This window comes from Strigops habroptila, chromosome 6 (genome assembly GCF_004027225.2).
Source record: "Strigops habroptila isolate Jane chromosome 6, bStrHab1.2.pri, whole genome shotgun sequence".
Classification (NCBI taxonomy): domain Eukaryota; kingdom Metazoa; phylum Chordata; class Aves; order Psittaciformes; family Psittacidae; genus Strigops; species Strigops habroptila.
The window spans coordinates 32,949,655-32,969,895 of NC_044282.2; the positions used below are offsets into that span (position 1 = coordinate 32,949,655).

At 37.6% G+C, this 20,241-nt stretch overlaps 1 protein-coding gene across 8 annotated transcripts in view; it reads right to left on the reverse strand.

Annotated features, from left to right (window-relative positions):
• The window catches only part of COL19A1 (collagen type XIX alpha 1 chain), a 189,847-nt gene that overhangs the window by 157,143 nt on the left and 12,463 nt on the right, over positions 1–20,241 (reverse strand). For all 8 annotated transcript variants that reach the window (XM_030490407.1, XM_030490405.1, XM_030490403.1 and 5 more), the window contains one exon: positions 20,132–20,231. In XM_030490407.1, the coding sequence (XP_030346267.1) occupies positions 20,132–20,231 (100 nt within the window). The remainder of the gene's footprint in view (positions 1–20,131; positions 20,232–20,241) is intronic.

The window sequence follows — 20,241 nt, forward strand, 5'->3', positions numbered from 1 at the left end:
TTAGTTCTAAGAGACTACAACTGGATTACAATTACACAGTAATGTGCTATAAAGCCTTTATTAAAAAAAGAAAAAAAAGAAAAAAAGAGGGAAGCACCCCACAACTTGGGAAAAATGCCTTCTCTGTAGAGAAGCCTGTTCTAAACCCTGTCAAAGAGCTTCTTTATGGACTAACACCTATTTAAGTCCTTTATGTGAGAATCACACTTTTTTGGCTTATTTCCCACAGCTGATTCCTGTTTTATCCCAGGACCAAATTGGCGGCTCTCCCACATTGTTAGTGAACCAATATGCTCTGTGTACAGCTATACATGTTTCAATGTCAAAAGGCAAGGCAAAAGTGAGTAGGCTTTGCAGGACTTAGATCTAGATTTCATATCACTCTGTATTTTAACTACAGAATGAAGAATGTGTTTTACGATCTATAAAGAAAATACCTTCATTAGGCATCGGTAATATACAAGTGCATCTCTGCAGAAAAGTAAACTATCTGGACGTGGGTTCAGTCCTGTGGTTTACAGCATCTCAGACAACTTAAGGAAAGGCTATCTCACGTTTACAGCTGTAAACTAGACAGCACATCTCTCCCTTGGCTGTGGAAGCATCCGATTAGCTCTCCAAAATCAATTAACTTTCCCAGCTAAGTTCCATATTGGAAGACACGGGGGAGTCTACATTAATGGGCAAAGGGCAAACAACTGTGGAAATGACCAGAAGTTTTCATCAAATGAAAGAAGGGGAAACCATGATTGGTGTGCTAAGTCAGCAAAACAAAGAGAAGTAGTTTTTGTGCATGGTAAGTATTCTAATCAATATGGAGCACTTACTGCTTTTTTTTCCCCACCATTGTGGTTTTTTCTGTAAGCCTCCCTGACACTTTAAGAGCTATCTAAATGAATGACAGCATTCATCTAAAATTTTCAGTGTTTCTTCTAGAATTTTCTCAGGAGAAAAAAAAAATGCCTGTGAGTGCACATGATATTAAATTATCTTCCTTAACTGTTTATCAAACCATTGAAACAGGACAAGAGTTACGGTATGGGCCAGCATTATGGAAGAGGGCAGGAGTTCACTCTAGCCTTCTCTAGCTCTTCTCTTACTTTGAACTGATAGAGAAAACTGTATTAGGAGAAATAAGAAAAGCAGCCAAGGTCAAATAAATTCCTAAGGGCTTTACACTGATTTCAGCAAAGTCAACTAAAGAGGCAAGATTTAAGTAAAACAGGACCAAGGATAAATTCAGTTAGATTCACAAAATAACTTAGGTAGGAAGGTACCTCTGGAGGTCAATGGATCTCACGCCCCACTCAAAGCAGGACCCACCTGAAAATTATATCGGGATATTGTAAATCTTGCCCATCCTTTTTAACTCAGATCTTCAAGATTTAACTTCAATCTCCAAGAATGAAGATTATTCCACAACCCTCTGGAAAACTTGTTCCAGTGTCTGGCCAACAAACAGCACAAATTTGCTATACAATTACCATATACTAAAGACATAACAGAAACATTATCTTTATTCTGAGAGGAGTTCTTACTGTGTAGGTATATGAACATTCCTTGGTGACCAAAAAGTCATTAAAAGATGTTTTAAAGTATACACTTAACACTCAACCCTTCCAGCCAGATGGTAAATGCTAAAAGGAAAAAAGCGAAGGGATAAAATGGTCTGAAAACTATCATACCATCTACTATTATACACAATCTCCTCTATGCTTTTGCTCCCTGAATGGCTTCAAGTGAATGTTACAGAATAAAAAGCATGCATCTAACACTCAAGTGACTTAGGTACAGACGATCAGTAAGATACCATAGTAAAATTTCAGTACTACTACCGTGGTATCTTCTACCCCACAAACGTCAATTAAAAACTCCTCAGAAACAGGCAAAGTATGTATGTATGTTAATAAATATATAATGACATTTGGAGGTAGGGGGAAGGGGAAGCCAGAACAGAAATGTGAACATAAAACCTCATATTGGAATATGAAAAAAAACCAAAACAAAACTTTGCAGAATACTGAATCTGAAGTTCAGAAGTTCCCCAAATATTTAATATGCTGTTTCTACTGATCACGTCTACCAACATTTAAAAATTAATGAGAAAACTAATAAAACAACATATGCAGGGTAAAAACAGTAAAGAAGTTGCACTAAATGGTAATGAGAAGTACAAAAGCAAGTTGTTCCACATGTCCACAGCTCAACAGATACTTCCTGACAAGCCCAACAAGTACTTCCACGCAGAGTATTTACCCTTTCCATGGCACAGGGAAAAAAAAAACCAATATGAAAAGGAGAGAGAATAAGGATGAAGGAAGCCTGTACCAAGTTCAGATGTAAAGCACAAATATAGAAAACATTAATTCAGGGTAGTACATCATGGTATCAGCCAAAAAGCCGTATGAGAGACGAGAGGTCTCAAGAAAGCCCTAACACTACAGAAATATGGATAGCAATTAGTAAGGCTGAAAATTAACCTATAAAGATGACAAGAAAGAACTTACAAGTTAGAACAGACAAGCAAATCAAGGGTATCCTTGGCATCTGATCTCTGAACCAGTTCGTGCATGCTTGTGATTTTGGACAGAAGTGTTTGAACCAAAAGACATAATCAGACCCGGGATCAAAAACATCAGTCTGAGATTTTCCTCTCCCTGGAAATATCCTCAACAGTGGGACATCAGTGAAGTTCTCCCATTCGTGTTGAGCTTCCTTAGCTTAGGACAATCCAAACCAGACATCTGCCCTGGATGACTAGTCTAACCTTTTTAAGGCTATTGCAAAGGTCCTCTCTCCGTCTCCCACACTGCTCATGACTGCTGTGTTTGTGTTGAATTCAACACTGTCCAAGCTTATTATGTGTGATTTAAGCACAGTCAATGGCTTAGGCACCTCTGGGGACATCGGCAGCGTTTGGGCACCTTTCTACATCTTTGAGTCACAATGAAACTTGGGTGGGAGTTACATGCCTGGCTGCTGACGCCATGGTGCTTCTGAGCTTCCCTGGAACTAATGCCCAGACGCCAGAGGAAATCTGTTGTCCAAAATGATTCATTTTAGGTGCCATGAGGAGTTAGGTGGTGCTTGAGAGTGGGCCGTCTGACTCATTCCCTGAGAATCAGGTGCACGAAGTCTGACTAAATTATACTTTAGGTGGAATTTAGTTTGATTTTTTCCCTCTGGTGCCAGTAGTATATAACAAAAAATGAAAGTTAATGAATGGAGCACAGTGTTCATACAGAAGTAAATCATACCCGTGGTGGAAACTGCTGAAAACAATAGCAGGAACTGAAGCACATGACTAAATACACAGGCTTGAATTTACACTACCCTAGCCTGCTGGATTGAGGTGTACTGTAAATTACAGAAGGCCTGTAAAATAAATAAATTACTGGCCCTCTGTAATTTACAGTACACCTACAAGCTGGCAGATTGAGGACACCAAAGACAACAAGCAGGAAAAGCCCTAACAATACAAGGTTTTAGATCATACATATATATGTTGCAAATCCAGACATTCAGGTATCTCTTAATGTTACACACCATCAGGCAGATGCATCCAGAATGTTAATAAATACACACTTACATTCCTGCTACAACTATGTGCCACTCTATCAAAGCATAAGTATGCTCAGAGTTGCAAAGGCTTTGTTATATTATCCTCTTTTTCTTTTACTTCATTAAACATAGCCATAATTTTTCCTAAGAACAGGTGCTGTGGCCCAGACACACCGCAGGCTATATATTAAGAGGTTACTAGACAAGCAGTTACAGGAATTTTGCATGAACTTTACAACTGCTTCCGTGTATACCTCCCACTGTTTGTAATGATCAAGTATAGACTGATTTTTGGCAAAATATTTGTTTATTCATTCGTTTTCTCAAAAGTTCTGAAAATTTCTGAAATGTAGATGCTAGCTGACTCTCCTAGTGCTACCATGCTAAAAGAAGTGATTATGAATGAATTGACTGTATTCAGTGTGCTATAAACAGATTTAGTTCTATCTTTGTAAAGCAGCATCAAGTTACCCATATCAAATTTAGTAAGGCAATCCTTTATTTACCTTTTGGTTTTATTTTTAAAAAAAAGCCCTAATGGAAAAGCAGCAGCTATTTTTAAATCTTATGAACTCTAATTGTTCCATATCAAATGGGAATACACTACAGCATATGATAAACTTCCGTATTTACAAGTATCAATGAAGCCTCCAGCTTGCTGAATATCTTCCAAGAAGAGAAAGATGAGCCAACTTACATTTCCTGAGAGCGAAGTGAGAAATGTTTAGAGTTTATGGCAAGACATATCTTTTCCAGCTGACATATACCATTACCTGGTATATTGCACTTGTAACATGACAATGTTACAATAATTTGGTGACCAGAGCTCAAGAAGTTAGTTTTAACAACCTTCCTATGGTGGGTACTTTAGGACTACGTTGACACAAAAAGGTTAAGATTTCAGTGTCTGTGTTTGCTAAGGGATTTAAAGTGAGATCCATTATGAATAAAAAAGTAAAGCTCAGGTCAGCAAATACAAAAAAATCTCCACATTATTCTCAGTATTTCTACATCAAATTACTATACTTTTTAGTTTTGCTTTTTTGCCTAACTTACTGGTACAATGGGAGAAGGGGAAATAACTAAGTATAACGATTTACCAATCTTTGCCTAGAATGGGTATTTTAAATTCTTTTCAAATAAAAGTTGAGAACAGCTGTTTGTTACTTAGAATAAGAAATAATTTCCTTCCCATCCATCTTCCTCAAATCACATTAAGATGCACTATACAGTTTCACGTTACATTAGGCCTCAAGTTGTTTTCATATGACACATTATATGATGCAACTCGAGGGAAACTATTCAGACAGCTTAAGAGTTATTAATTACTTAGGGAGAGCTCAACCCACTCAGAAAATGTACCACTGAAAGCAAAGCTGCAAATTATTTCAACACTGAGAAAAGAGATTTACTCAATATTTCATATACTTCAACACGTCTCTGCTTTCCTTTGTTAAACAGGTACAAATTAGCTGTCATTTTTCATATACAGGTAGTTTAGAACTATTTTGTTCTTTGTGAAAGGTAATGTTATTGCTATCAAAATTTTAAAGGGCATTTTTAAATAGACTGGTTTGAAAAAGAAACAGAAATACCAAAACTGTTATGTCTGCACAGAGTATTTTCCCCCTAGGGGTTCTAGGAGTATTTATCCCTACTTACACAAATTATTGGTGAACTCCTGGCCCTAATGAAATCTTTCATTGATTTTAAAGGTATTAGGCTAACAAAACTATGTCATTTCCATGTTTGGCTGATTTCTGTGCATTTTAACTTTTCTGAGAAAAAATCAGCCAGCAGCAATAAGGACAACAGACTTAAAAGTAGTAACACAATAGTAATGGACACTGGAAATGCAACAACTTTTATCCTCGTTTTCCCAAGAAGAATTCTGCAGCCTGACAAAGTTTTGAGACACTTCAGGTCAACATTCATTTTGGTGTCTTATCTTGTGGAAGGCAACTTTGAGCACTTCTACAGTTACACACTTGCCTTGCTAGCTTGGGTATTTTTTTTTAATGAACCAAGTAGGTCTCAGAGCAATCAGTGAACTTTCCTTGTACCTGGAAAATAAAAATAAATCTAGCAAAGACCAAAGACTACCAAAAGCAAGAATGTGCGATTTGTGCACAGTCATTCACTCTTCCTCTCCCCTTTTCAATAATAAATATATTCTAAAAAATATTCTAAAATGTAAAAAAAAAAAAAAAAAAAAAAAAATTACAAAGAGGGTTCAGAAACTAGCTAGAGTATCACATTATAAAATACTATATTCAAACATCATGTTTCCCCTTCCAAAATATCACACCTTACCCTGAATGCTGTGCAGTAAATTAAGCTGCTCTAATCAGTAGTAAGCATCTTTCCATGTAGAGGCACACGGGGTGGAAAAGAACGACAGCCCATACCATCAAAGAACAATGTGAAGGAAGATGGGTCAGGAAAGAGGAGAAAGCCACAGTGTGACTACTTCAGCAAGCTAAAACTTTACTCAAAGTAATCTCATACTCCAGAGGATCCTCCAACACCTGCACTGGCACAGACTCAAGAAAACACAATGCAACAGAGTGGATCCAGACAATGGATATACTACAGTAAGCTGCTTTTTTTTATGTGCTAAGCAAGCAAAGGAAATGTATAGGGTACTAGAAAAATTTGGGTGGCTTTTGCAATATACAAGCATTGAGATGTTCCTCCAGAAACTTTTGAGCTCAACATCTAATGCATGGTTACCTGTGATTCAGAAAGACTAAAGTCAATCTATATGATTCACTCAGGTCTCACACTAAATGCAGCTCTTGCATTCAGACTGTTTCTTTTCCTTAGAAGATGACCAGAGCACAAGCAAACATACTGAGCTCTGTGTCTGAGAGACAGGGAACATAGGTAAGAAAAACGTGGAACTCTAGTTCTTTCACAAAAGGGGAAAAACATTTTCTCTGCATTTGCTTTCTCCTAATCACGCAATTGCATGACACTTTCTGATATCTCTCTGCCTCATGCTGCTTACACCAGACTGGTTTTCCACGTATTGGCACCGCTTACTGAGAAACATGCTGAGATTTTCTAACACTACTAGCAGAAAATGACCAAAACCACCCTTTGTTGACCAAGTGTGGTTTTTTTAACCTGATTCTTCTCATATATATTTTCAGTAGCTTTCCATGTATATTTTCAGGTGATGCATCAGTAATTGATACCTTCAGTTCCATCTCCATGTCCTCACATGGACGTTACAGTAAGAAGTCGCTTTCAGCCTACTGGTTTTACAGTCTTGTGAATACAGTGATGTTTCTCATACCAAGAGCTCTTTCCAGTACAAGCGCCCATCTCCCCATCATAGCTACACTGAAAATATAAAACTAACTCAAAAGAAAAGCATCTCTTCTGAGCTCTCATCATCTCCTGCCATGAAGCTTGCTCTTCCTAGATGTCTACCTCACTCTCCTTTCCTTTCTGAAGTTAAATGTAGAACATCACACACATGCACATCCCTCACCCCCATTTTTCTAACAGGTTTCTACTCCTGTGATTCACTGTAGGGAATGAAACCTCCCTGCACACATGCAAACATGGTCTTGTTTTCCAGCATGAACATCCCAGAAATCTTCAGTGCTTTTCCTTACTCAGAGCCACACTAGTAAATTGATTGCCTCTACAAGGAAACTTACTCAGGGTCTGAAACATTTCTCACAAGCAATTTACAAAACCTCAACAAAACTTTCTTTTTGGAGATTCATTGCAGAATAGGGAGAAGTGTGATGATTTGCCCATTTCTTCAGTGGGTTTGTGATTGTCTCCTAAGACACAGTTTTTGTTCAAAATGTCAACCTAAGCTGCGCTTAAAAGAATAGCAGAGATTTCAGTTTCCTTCAAGTCAGTCAAGAATTGTACCAAGCTTTTGGCATTTTCACATCATCTCTCAAGGCCATTTTACTGTGCTAGATGTCCTAAAATCCAACTGTGGTATTCTTTTTGGTTTTTTTTTTTTTTTTTTTTCAAGTGTGGCAACCATCAAAGAAAGCGGATGTGAACTTAAATACTTTTAAAGGAATTTTACATAGTTCTTTTAACATCTAACTGTGTCTTTATTTAGACATTTTACGAGCAGCTCTATAACTCACGCAGTCCTTCTAGTTTGCTGCCAGAAATGGAACAAAGACAACAGGTCTAGTTATTAGTCTGTTATTTGGCAGTCTCTGAAGTCATTGAGACATTAAATTCTTACTTGATTATCTGCAGTGGAATGGAGTTATTCAGATGATCAAGAAACCCTCTGAAGATGTTTGTTAGAGAAAAAAATAATTACCGTAACCCCTGAAAATCAACTGGCAGCAAAAATTGCTCTGCATGCATTTTTACATGCTTCCTACCCTGAAGCAAGATCTACGGTACAGTACTAATTATTTGTAGAACTCAGTGGTTGCTGTTGTCTGGAAAAGAAAAAAAAAAGCAGACTACAACAGAGGAGTTGTCTACTGGAGACCATTCAGTCTAAAGACAGGCAATGCACTCCATAATTTGGAAAGGAGGGAGGCAATCAGGAATGACATTTCTCTTGGCCTATATATACACATCTGATCTTTTCTAGAGGAGGAAGAAATCTAAGTATCCATCTGTCCTTGAAGGTTTTCACAGCCAACTTACCAGCAATGTACAGACATTTGTAGAGGTACCTAGAGATGATAGCCAATTCCGGAAACAGAACAGACTTTTTAGTTTGGTACACAAGAGGGCTAGTCAGCTCCAGTAGAGCTGCATATTGAGATACTTGCACCCTCCTACTTCTCATGCTGGTCTTGAGAGAGCTACCTTGTGTATTTCTGCACAAGCATCATGCCACCCAACCCAGATATGGTTTTTCCTTAGGACCCTCAATTTCCTCCTGCTTAGTCCCCCCTCACCCTCATCACAAACTTTTGGTAGCTTTTCACAACGAATCAATAGAACAAGCACTAGGAAAGAGAACTGTGATTACACTTGGAACAGGCTCCCCCCTTCCTTTCCTGGTTTGCTCTGCCAGATCCTAGACAACCCAAGTTGATGATAAAATCAAACCACCTTGCAGGCTAGTATCCCTCATGAAAATGCTCAAAGCAAACACAATAGCATCGCTGGCAGCAGAAAGGGAGAGCTAGATGGACTGCTGTATAGAGTGCAGCTGAGCCAAACTAAGGGATGCTTTTTTTCCTAACTTCCTCAAGTAATTGCCTGGATAGCTAGCCTCCTCCTCATCAGCATGCAGGACTGCCTATAAATAAATCCATTCCAGGCTAAAGTAACAAGCAGACCATGCTAAGACATGCTTGAGAAAAAAGGCACAGGCAACACTAAAGGTACTACAGCCTACAACACTGTTATAGATGGATACATCTACCCATCTTGGTTCCAGCTGATCTCCCCAAAAAAAGAAGATGTAAGTGGTGAAGATTAAATTGCCAACAGAAGAGACCGGAGTAGGAAAGAAGGTTAATGATACCAGATACCACGGTCTGACCTGAAATAAGTAGCTCTGTCAGCTGCAAGACTGAAACTACAGAAAGAGAACATGCTTTTGCTTTAACACCCACTACACACAGAATCACTAGCCTATGAATATTTAAGCCTGGTGTTCTGCTTATAATTTGAAGGATAATTAGGTAAATAACGCACTCTTTACATTTTGGAAAAAATTTTAACATTCGTGGATTCTAAGTGAATGAATATGGAAAATAAAAGATAAAAATTCATTTGCATCATATTGGAAGACTTAATAGCACTTTCAGAAACAGGAAATGATCACTTCTGAAATCTCAGGACTTAGAAATGAGTTATCTAATTAAAGTCAAGTTAAAGAAATAAAAAAAAAAAAAAAGAGTACATACAGCTTAGCCTGCATCTCACACTTTCTGTAATTATGAGATTTTTTTGTAAGTTACAGATTAAATGGGGTTAAAACATATCAAGCTTAAAAATATCAACATTGCATTACTATCTGCTGAGTCATAAGTATGTTTAACAAGATGGGCCAAGAACCTGTGACTTGCTAACCCTGTCACTATCAGACACTCCTGGGTAACGGCCAGGTAGTCCCTTTAAAGGGCTAGGAGAGAAACCAAAGAAAGCCGTAAAGAGAGACGGGGTCCTGCATTAGGCCCGAGACAGAGGTGCTGAAAGGAGGTTTCAAGCAGTGGTAGCTTTAGACAAGTCAATGAACATTTTATTCAGATTTTCCCTAAGCTTCACATCAAAAGAACCCATCAAACACCACTTAAAAGAACACTGGATATTACCAGGAGACATTCTCAGGCTGGGGAAGCAGGCCAGATGCCTTATATCCAAATAAGGGAGCTTGATATGCTGGGAATTTACGAACTTTTCTCAAAACAGCAAAGGCTCCACAATACAAAAACTTTGCATTAAAACAATGCATCAATTATAACTTGAGGTTGACTCACCTGTGTAATTTTATGTGCAAGTAACAGAACTAGAATGAACAATGATCTTATTTTTCAACAATACAGCCAAAATTGAAATCTTTACTGCTGATGAAAATTCCAAGAATTCTAGGAACAGCATATTACCTACTACAAACCTCAGGCTAGCAGACAAATGTGGAAGAGTTATGACAGTAAATATCACTAATATCACCAATATTTTGTAAAACTGTAATCTTTAAGGATGCAATGAGATGCAAGAAATATTTTGGAAGTTTTAAAAAGGAAATACTCTGTTCCCTTACCATCCTATGACAAAATCAGCATTCTGAGAAATTTGCTTTTACCCTATGAATTACTTGGTTGACAATGCAATTAAGTACGCAGACTATGGGAATCTGTATTCCTAAGGAAGAAAATCTGTTAACAGTATATTCTACAATAGAACTTCAGAATCTTATAATGGTTGAGGTTGGAAAGGACCTCTGGAGGTCATCTGGTCTAACTCCCCCCCCCTCAGGCAGGGCCACCTAGAGCCAGCTGGACAGAAGTACAGATTCACTTGTGTATGGGAGCAAGATCAATCCAACGTAAGCTGTTTCAAGAGGTGACATTTAATTGTGATAAAAAAAAGTTAGCATGCTGTAAAAAACTTAATCTTAGCCATAATACGGGTTCATATTAGCTGTGCTAACTGATCCTTCAGGAGAGCAAGGAAGCAAGGCTGTGTTACAACTTTTCGGTCTTTCAAGACCTCTCTAATCAGTTACTGAATCATGACTTTCCTTTCCATGAAATCATATCAGCTATCTTGAATCACAAAGTGCTTTTTTAGTGCTCTTAACACTTTCACAACAAACAAATCTTAAGCTTACGTAATTTCCTGGTAGCATAGCATATCTGTCTCCACATAGTAATACAATCATTTAACACTTCCTAAATTTAAGGAAAGTCCTGTGGAAAGGAAAGTAACCTTCCTATAAAAAATAGGAAATAATTTCAAAGTCTATGCTCCTTTTTGAGTAAACACAGATATCCGATGGCATTTCTTACATCTAACATTGTCAAATGTTCAAGTCATCATATACAGTCTCATTCCTGAACTACAGCTAGCACTTATCTTCTATGTTTGGTTGTGGTACATTTTCTTCCAATGTCTCTGTCTATATGATTTTTCTTCTGAGTTACAGTCTTTATCAGTTCATACAGGAATGAAACATCCTATGTTAAACTTTCTCAATTCTCGGTGACTTAAAGAGAAAAAAAAAAAAAACCAAAACACAACAACAAAACCCAAATAACCTACTGGACTGGAAGAACCCCCTCCCAAAACTTGTTTCCAAATAATATCTTTACATATAAAATGAGTGAGCATTAGCTAATAAGTCTGTACAAGTCAACTGCTAAATGTCAATCCTGAGCAACAGCAATAATTTAATGCCGCAATTGCTGTACTTCAAAGTAAGCATATCCAGCATGGAGGGTCCTGAGTGCAACAATTGGACCTGTGCACTTCTGGAAATGCACTTCTTCCCCCCAGATCTTGGCAAACAGCTCCCGTTATTGTATGCACTCCTGGTGAATATTATTGTCTTTGTTGTTTAGATTCATAGGTGAACTTAAGCTGGCAGTCATCTAGCATTCTGAACTGCTCACTTAAGAGACAGATCCAGTAAGACAGAAAAATGAGGTCAGAGCACCTTGATGATGCTACCTGTGGTTACTCCTCAGGAGTGGTCCAAGGCAAACCTCACTTTCCTTAGCCATAAAACAGCCATTGCTATTTTATAGGATATGCATTCGACAGTATTTGAGTAACCAACACTGCTCACCATACACTATGAACATACACGTTTCTTACTAAACTCTCAGCAGAGTTCGAAGAGAAAACTGAGTAAAAGGCATAAATCAAAGTTTATCAAGGTCTTCAACATTATTATTGTTAATATGGGCATATCAACAAACAGCAGTCTAATCCCTAAAATAAAAGATACACGCATTTGCACATGACACTTAAAACTTCAATGCCATATTAGGAACTATCAACAAGTTATCCAATGCCTGTATTGTCATGCTCAATTCCAGAGTACTTTTAGGATTTATTTCTTTTTAATAGAATCTGAGATTCTGCAGCTAATCACGCTGACTAAATGAAAAATAACATGACCTCTTGCACATGGTTCTGTTAAAACATCAATATATGTACATCAGGACTATAGATTACAGACTGTTCTTCTTCATGCTGAAGCTTATTAAATCATTCCAAGTTTTGCAAAGAGTTTGTGACATGACAAATATTCACTTGAGACAAGGCTGCAATCCATCAGCCAGCTCTGTGCTCTTCTGACCGAAATCAAGGTGATACCCAGACCTCCAAGTGAAAAGCCCAGGGCACGGACTGTACTGTCTATGCAAAATTAAAAAAGTATTTTTTTAAATTTGGCAATTTATCTCCGTAAATATAAAACGTTTCATGGCATGATGATAAAAACTGCAAAGAGCTAACCACAGAGAACTGCTAGAGGCCAAAAATCTTTCACAACCAACTGAAAATAAATGAAAATCAGTGTATTGAAAAAAGCACCAGGCGGTTTCACTGTGAGAGCACCTATGAACTATTTTTAGATAGAAAAGCTAAAAACTCAGAGGCAAGGTGGGGGAAGGGAATATCTTTAAACAACAAAGCTTCAGCATAGACACAGCTGTATCAGCACAAACATCTGTTTGTAGGTACAACTTCAGCTAAGAGGAGGAACGCCTGACAGCATCGCTAATGCAAACTGCATTTCACAAAGTGTTAAATCACAAAAGGCAGGGGGGAAAAAAGAAAAAAATCTGATTTATTACAGGTTGTTGGGTTTTTTTCCAGTCTGTGGATAAATGACTTCTGAAGCACATGGCACCACTGCTTCAGCTGGAGAAATTATATGCATTTTACAACGACACTTGAATCCTCTCAGCCCAATCAGCAAAACTGATAAATGATCTTTCAATCTCTAATTTTATACTACAACATATGGGGGTTACAGTCTATCCTCAGCTGCATGCATTATATATACATTTCATTGACTTCTGTATGGTTGCATATAGCACTGCTGTATATACACATTTATTCTGGATTTCTAAGACACTTCAACTGTATTAATTTTGCAAGTGTATTTTTGTTCTAAGACTATCAAAAACAGGTCTTGCTACAGACTTAGATCTGCATCCTCCCTGGCTTACAGCACTGTCTTGTACTTGCTTTTGAGTGACATTTTTGTTAAAAAAAAAAAAAAAAAAAAAAAGGATGGCCAAGAAAAACCAAGACAAGATTACAAAGATTTAAAAAGTCAGCATGTTTGCCAGGGACTAGCTGATGTGTAAACTCTTGTGAAAGTTCCCCACAGCCCGGCATCCCTGAAGGCTCTCCTGAGCTAACATATCAGTAAATTGAACAGCCCATGGTAGAATCTGCATCCAATTTTTTGAACAAGGGCCATGGGGAAGCATCCAGGTAAACTGCTTGTGCCAAGTCTAGGAATCTAATAACACAATAGCTTTGTATAGCAATTGTGGTATCTACAACAGTAAATTTATTAAGCTTTGCTATCTTATCCAAAAAGAAAAATGGAAAATAGTTTTGGCATCCATACTGCATTAAAAAAAATTACTAAATTCTATATAGGAGTATATAGCAAAACTGAAATTGCTTAGATACTGCGTATGCTGTTATTTTGATCAGAACAACAGAATTGTTTGCCACAGGGCAGGTTAAGCCATTACATGGAAGGTGCAATTTCAGGGTTGGCTTAAGCTAACAGCAGGCTACCCCCTCCCCAGCAGCACATTCTTGCTCCTTCCCTGCTGTGATTGCTGGAGATCACACAGCCACGGGGACCAGCCACCAGCCTTGCTGATCAGAGAGGCTGATGCTGATGTGGAGGAAGTGAGATGAGGCTGAGAGCTGAAGAGGAGTGCTGTGAAGGTGAACTCCTAATCTTTTTTTTTTTTATGTTCCAAATAATCATCTTGGCTGGACGGGTTTCTCCTTTTAAACAAAGGCAGCAGAAAAAATAATGCTAATCTGAACTGAAATATATGTTTTTCAAATTAAGGAAAGCTTTTTAAGTAAGGAGAGTAAACTGCCTTTACTATTTATTCTTCCAGTGCTTCTGTGATTTGCTTATTGCCTACCTCAAGTTTCATCCTGAACTGTGAGGCACACAGGGGATCCACACAAACACTGGTGGTCTGCTGCATACTCTCGTTGTGGACCAGTGCCCTTAAAGTACATATCTCCCAAGAGCTCATTCCCTTTATCTGCAAGTGCCTTATGGCAAGAACACCACTGCTGAGGAAAAAAGGAAAAGAAACAATGTGCTTTATCCAGCACTGTTTTACAAATTCAACTGGTATGAAGCTGCCATACTAAGTGCTCGGCTGTCAGGGGAACATGCTACAGATCAAAGAATTCAGATTTACCACAGTCAGTAGCATAACTAAAACAGTTTTACTGCTCTCTCTTCCCTCATACCCTGCTTTCAATGTAAGTATTCTATAATTTTATAGATACTCTTCACCTCTGCCACGTCTCTATCATTACTTTTGCTTCCCCAATTCTTTCTGTATGTAAATTGCATGTTAAATTACAATATGATTCAAGCCTAATACAGCAATTAAAACCCATTAATGCCTGAATTTTAAATTTCACAACAAGGTCATGGCATATTTCTCGTAAATTGCCAGGTAGAAAAAAGCCCATATATGCAGAAAAAGACATTCATGTGTGTTCATTTTTTTAAAGAAGCATTGGCCTACCATTTTTCATGGTAAGATGCCATGTTTTCTTCTTAGTTATGAAATGATTGGTATTTACATGGTAAGTACAGCTCCAATTTGTTCTTTCAACAGTAATCCCTATATTAACCTTTTTTTTTAATTTACAAAATGCAGTTGGTTTTCAAGTTCCTGGAAATAAACACAAAGTGCACAATTTCAGTCTTTCAACCAGAATCATTAAAAGAAAGAATCTATCACTGCAGTTTCTGATCCACTACTTTGGAAGACCTGAAGAAAGTATCAGGGTTTGTACTAAGTTTAGGCTCCCATACTCAGGAAGCAAATTCCAGAGACAAGGCCCTTTTCTTGAAAATACCCTGCAACCAAAATACCAGACATTTCAGTCTTGGCATTGTTGGCTCTAACAGCTCAAATGACCTCAAATAAATACGCGATATAGGAAGGGAGAGGTGGTTTCTTACATAATGATCTAATATTTTAATAGACCAAAGGCTAACAGGACTTTCTGTAAGCACTGATAAAAGCTGGTTAGCATAACTAACTACTGCCTCCAAACAGGGGTGCCACCTCATTGCCATTTTCAGAAAGTGTTTTAAAAGTTTTTGATTAAATCTTTTGGAAACGGGTGTTTTCACAACTACCCATTCTATACTGTATTTAGGAAATAGGTGTACTACTTCTTAACATGTATATATCTTAACAATATTTTTCAAGAAGACGGTGAACCTGAGTCTGCTGCCCAGAACACATGCCATGTGCAAAAATAATCAAAAACTATGCCTGTGTGGACAGTCACTGACAGCTGAAGTCATGTGCAAGATACAGAGACCAACCAAAGGAAGGTAAATGGTTGCAAAGCCACCCAAACATAGGTGCCTTTGAGAAGCCATGTGCTAACCGTGAAAAGGCTTCTAATGGTGAGCACTGAAACTGCCTTGCTTGATGCCAACTGTGCTCTAGGAGATGCACTTCCCTGAGCATTTTTTTGTGATTAAAAGGGTTAGCATTAAAAGCAAACAAAAAAACCCCACATGAATATTCTTTCATCATCGATTTCTGTTCTTAGCAGAAAGAATCCTCCAGCCTGGAATATACTGACAGAAGTGGGAACAGTATTTCTGCATCTAGTAACTAGACATCACAAGGAGGTGAAACAATTTCTCTGAAATGTGGTCCAAGCCACAGCCACAGCTCTTCTGGCACCAGAGTGTGACAACATTGCTGATGAAGCTCAGTAGTCCAAATACAGTCAAAATCCAAGCTCTTTTGCACTATCTTACACCAAAAGGGGAAGAATTCCTAAAAAAGTCGTGGGAGTAATCCCAACTCTGAGATCATTTAACAGCCAGCTATGATAATCTCCTCATTTAATATGGTTTGTCAAGCCAAACAAACTACAAAATAAGAAAGCCATGACTGTGCCATCAAGATTTGCTAATCATAAACATCCATTTCAAAAGCATTCTGAAACTCAGCTGAAATCAACTTACTATCTCCTTTATTGGCGCTTTCCGAGAAGAAAAAAAAAAAAAGGCTCACCAGCAACCCAGCAAAGAGAGAATGAGGAACAACTGACATCTGATGTGTCTTTAGAGAAAGACAGTGAAATGATTTCATCTTAGTGCTATTTACTTTAACATAACTAAAGAACAAACATTAGCCTACAAGGTCTCATGTCCAGGGTACTGAATACTGCTGGCAGATCTAAAGGAGTTGCTATCAGCAGAGAGCCCTGTGCTGCTTTTTTCAGCAAGCTCTGTCCCAAACTGGAACACACTGCATAGGCTGTGTATGTTAAACTCTAAAGAGCAAAATACGATTCCAGAATGTATTTATTGAAATAAAATTAAAACATTATACAATTACTATTATTATGACTAAATAATTAGATTGCCTGCATAACAGTATTTTACTGCGATTTCTTTAGGATTCAAAGCCTGTTATACCACTTTACTCAGGAATAACTTCTATTAATATCCAAGTAATAATTGCAATAAGTAACAGTATTTTCACTTAAAAAAAAAAATCACTCTTTGTTCCTGAAAATATTATTAGAACTAAATTAATATTTAATAGTCCTTTACAAGTAGCATAAGAAAAGCTATCCATCTCCTATCACAAGACAAAATATGTACAGAACTCCTTTACAAAAAGAGATAAAGACATATAACCAAAATCCAACATAAACATAATCAATTTCCCAAGCTGACATTGCATTGTAAATTATTTACAACATATTAATAGGTGCAACACTATTCCAGGTCCATTGAAAAAAAACCAAAATGGCATCACACTAGAAAAATGGCACAGCATAGCTTTCTATTACCCCCACTACAACTGAATGAATGAAATGCAAGAGGAGATGTGCCAAGTTACTTGATACTTGCTAGTCAGCTTAATCAGATACTCTCGGTTTCCTGCAGGATGGATAACAAACACTGTTCTGCTGCTTAGTGCACACCACGTCTGCTAAAATATTTTCTGAGGCAGACTGCTCCTAAAAACCTCCAAGCTCCTCTAACGTGGGGGATCTGGAACCCCACAGTCTGACATAATATAAGAAAAGAAAATTTAAATAAAATAATAAGTTACAAGATACTGTGCATGGATAACTGAGATAAAGTAAATTATAAGGTTATGATGACAGATATCGGAGTTCCTGAGTATCCTTCACTGTAACCCTACCATGTCAAAACCTGACTTTGTGCTCCTGACTGCTCTCTGCCCTTATGTTTAAAAAACAACTCAGAAGTTCAGAAGAGTATCAAAAATGCTTGAACTAAGTAATTTTTAAAAATCTTGTCTGAAGTATTCTCAACAGCAGAAAGCTCAATATATTCAAGATATTGGATTAAAAAAAAGAGTAAATTCTATTCTTAATCATGACACGCATTTCTCCGTGAAGAAAGGTTAAAAAGCATGAGCAAGACTATTGCCATGAAGAACTAGGATTTAATGGAAATTCTTCAGTGCTTGAATGCTATTGAAAATACTTGTAATCTTTTTTTGTTCAGAAAGATATATGTAAGAGGTACCACTTACTTCCACAGCAAGCTGACAGAAAAGCTTAATTTGTACCTTAACATCAATAACGATATTAATTTTCAGCCTAACTGTATTCATACATTAGCATTGTTACGCATTTTACTAATAACCATCTCGCTTCATCCAACTAAAGTTTCCATCCATTAGATATGCATATTTTTAGAGGAAACTGGAAAGATTTTAGTTTTTCTTTCATGAGCATACACAGACAAAAACAACAGGACGGGAGAGGAACGTCAGAAGCAAGAGACCGTTAAAGCCAAACAACTTGCCTTCCAGGTTTATCCTTTACTGAGATTCTTTACCCCTTGCCTGATGTACACTGAAAATGAAAAAAACCTGACCACTTTTGTCTCTAAGAGTCATCCTTGCTCCAAAAAGCTGAACAGATAAAATATAGAAAAGTAACTTGTTAGACTTCTCTCTCACTTCATGAAGAAAATTAAAAGTATTGTGTTTTTCTCAAGTGTTTTCCTTGCAGCCGCTAAGAGTTAAGGCTTTGCTAAGCCACAGCTAGCAGCCATTATGTGTATTCCTCACCTTCACTGCCTTCTCTAATAAACTGTTCTTAGAAGAATAAAATAAACCACAGACGTTAGTATTCAGGCCTACTAATAAAAGCCAGGAAAAAAGCTTTACATTTTTCAACCTGAACATCACCTGTCAGACCCCTTCCAAAAACACCAAATTCTTAGAAATCAATCTTTGTGAATCATGAATTTTCCCTGAAAACAATATGAATTCTAAATAATTCACCATTTTGTGATTTCCAGCTACTCACACTCCCATTTTTGCCAGTTTCAAAATAAAGTAAGTCGGCTTACACGGCACATGAACTACTTTGCTTTTTATTCCTAAAAGGAAAATTGCCCAATTTTTGTTATTGCCTTGATTTTCTATTCTTCTAGTCTCACATTTCGCTCAAATTCCCATCCACTGAAAAAAAAAACAAAACCCAACTACAAAACCCTGAAAAATAATACAGTTAACAAAAGTCTTCTTACTGATAAACTTTCAAAATATTTTTAGTGAAGACATGTATGAGTGGTACCTAATTTTACCTGTTCCTTTTCTGAAGACAATCTTGATAATACTGGGAAGGCCCTAATAAAGATAGACACTCTGTGTCAAGCAATTTTATCTAGTCATTTTTCCTTCAACAGATAATGTCCAAGGTATTTAAAAAAGACAGTGACTATTTGTTGAACCTCGCAGAATTAGACAAGCATTAAAATCTATATTATCTAATACCTCAGAAGAACTTAGAAACTATCCAGTAATCTCACACATTTAGGTTCTATTTCTTTTATCATTTTTCTCTCTTAAAGATCACTTTGTTTTCTGTCTGGGTGCCTCCAGTTCCTCTTCTCCCTCTCCTCTGGCCTCAAGCTATCCACAGTCCCTCTTTGCTCTGCCCAGGATCCAAGCAAAGGGGAAGTCTGAGGGCCAGGTGTATTTTTCCCTAGGCAAGCTGGAGCCAGACCTCTTGCAACAGAGAACACCCAATCTGCAGGCACAGGAATATAGCTGCTTCCCTTGTCACCACAGGAACATGCTGTACAGAAACCACAGTCCCATGACTCAGAGCACATCTCAACCAAGAAGGTCTGAGATGATCCTCTCTCTCCGCTGAGCACTGGGAACTTGAAACTACATTCCTAACTGCTTCTTGCCATTACCTTGTCCCTATGCAAACTTAAATCCATCCAATTCCATTGTGCCTTACACTCTTTCACCCTCCTTTAGATTCTTCATGCAGTTTCTGCCTTTCATCACACCCTGTGTCAGATTAGGACGCTGCATAGTTTCATCTCTACATTGAGCACCCACCATTCTATTACAGCTCAAAGGCAAGATGCCAATTCCACTGGGGAAAAAAATCCCAAACCAACATTATAATATAGTGTTTCCAGAAATAGTGATTTTCTCTCTCTTTTTAATCCTGTCAAGAGTAATCAGAGAGAGGACAGCCGATTACACTGAGGGAAGATTAGTATAACACTTCTTGTCATACCATGGAAGTTCTTTGTTTCCTTTGTTTCATAAATATTTATGTATAAACAGTAGATTTTTGAGTATCAGAATCCAAATTTGAGAAAGAAATATTTGCAATTTACTTTCTACCTAGATAATTCTAGATTCCAGAAGAAAACACACCTCCATCAAAATGCTTCCCAAAAGAAAAAACTGTTAGAGATGAAAACGCTTGAAAACAGACATACTCGTCTTTCTGTGGCATCCTCTGGATACACTGCTCAGTGTTTCAGCAGTTTTATTTGGATTAGGCTCTGTCTTAAAGACTTAGGATGAAACTAGCATCTACTTACTTTGTGTCTCTGACGAGAGGCACGCTTCCCAGTTTAAAACAAATTTTTTCACCTCCACAAGATGTTTGCCTCAAAGAAAAGCTTTCTGCCAGATCAAATCCTGTGAAATA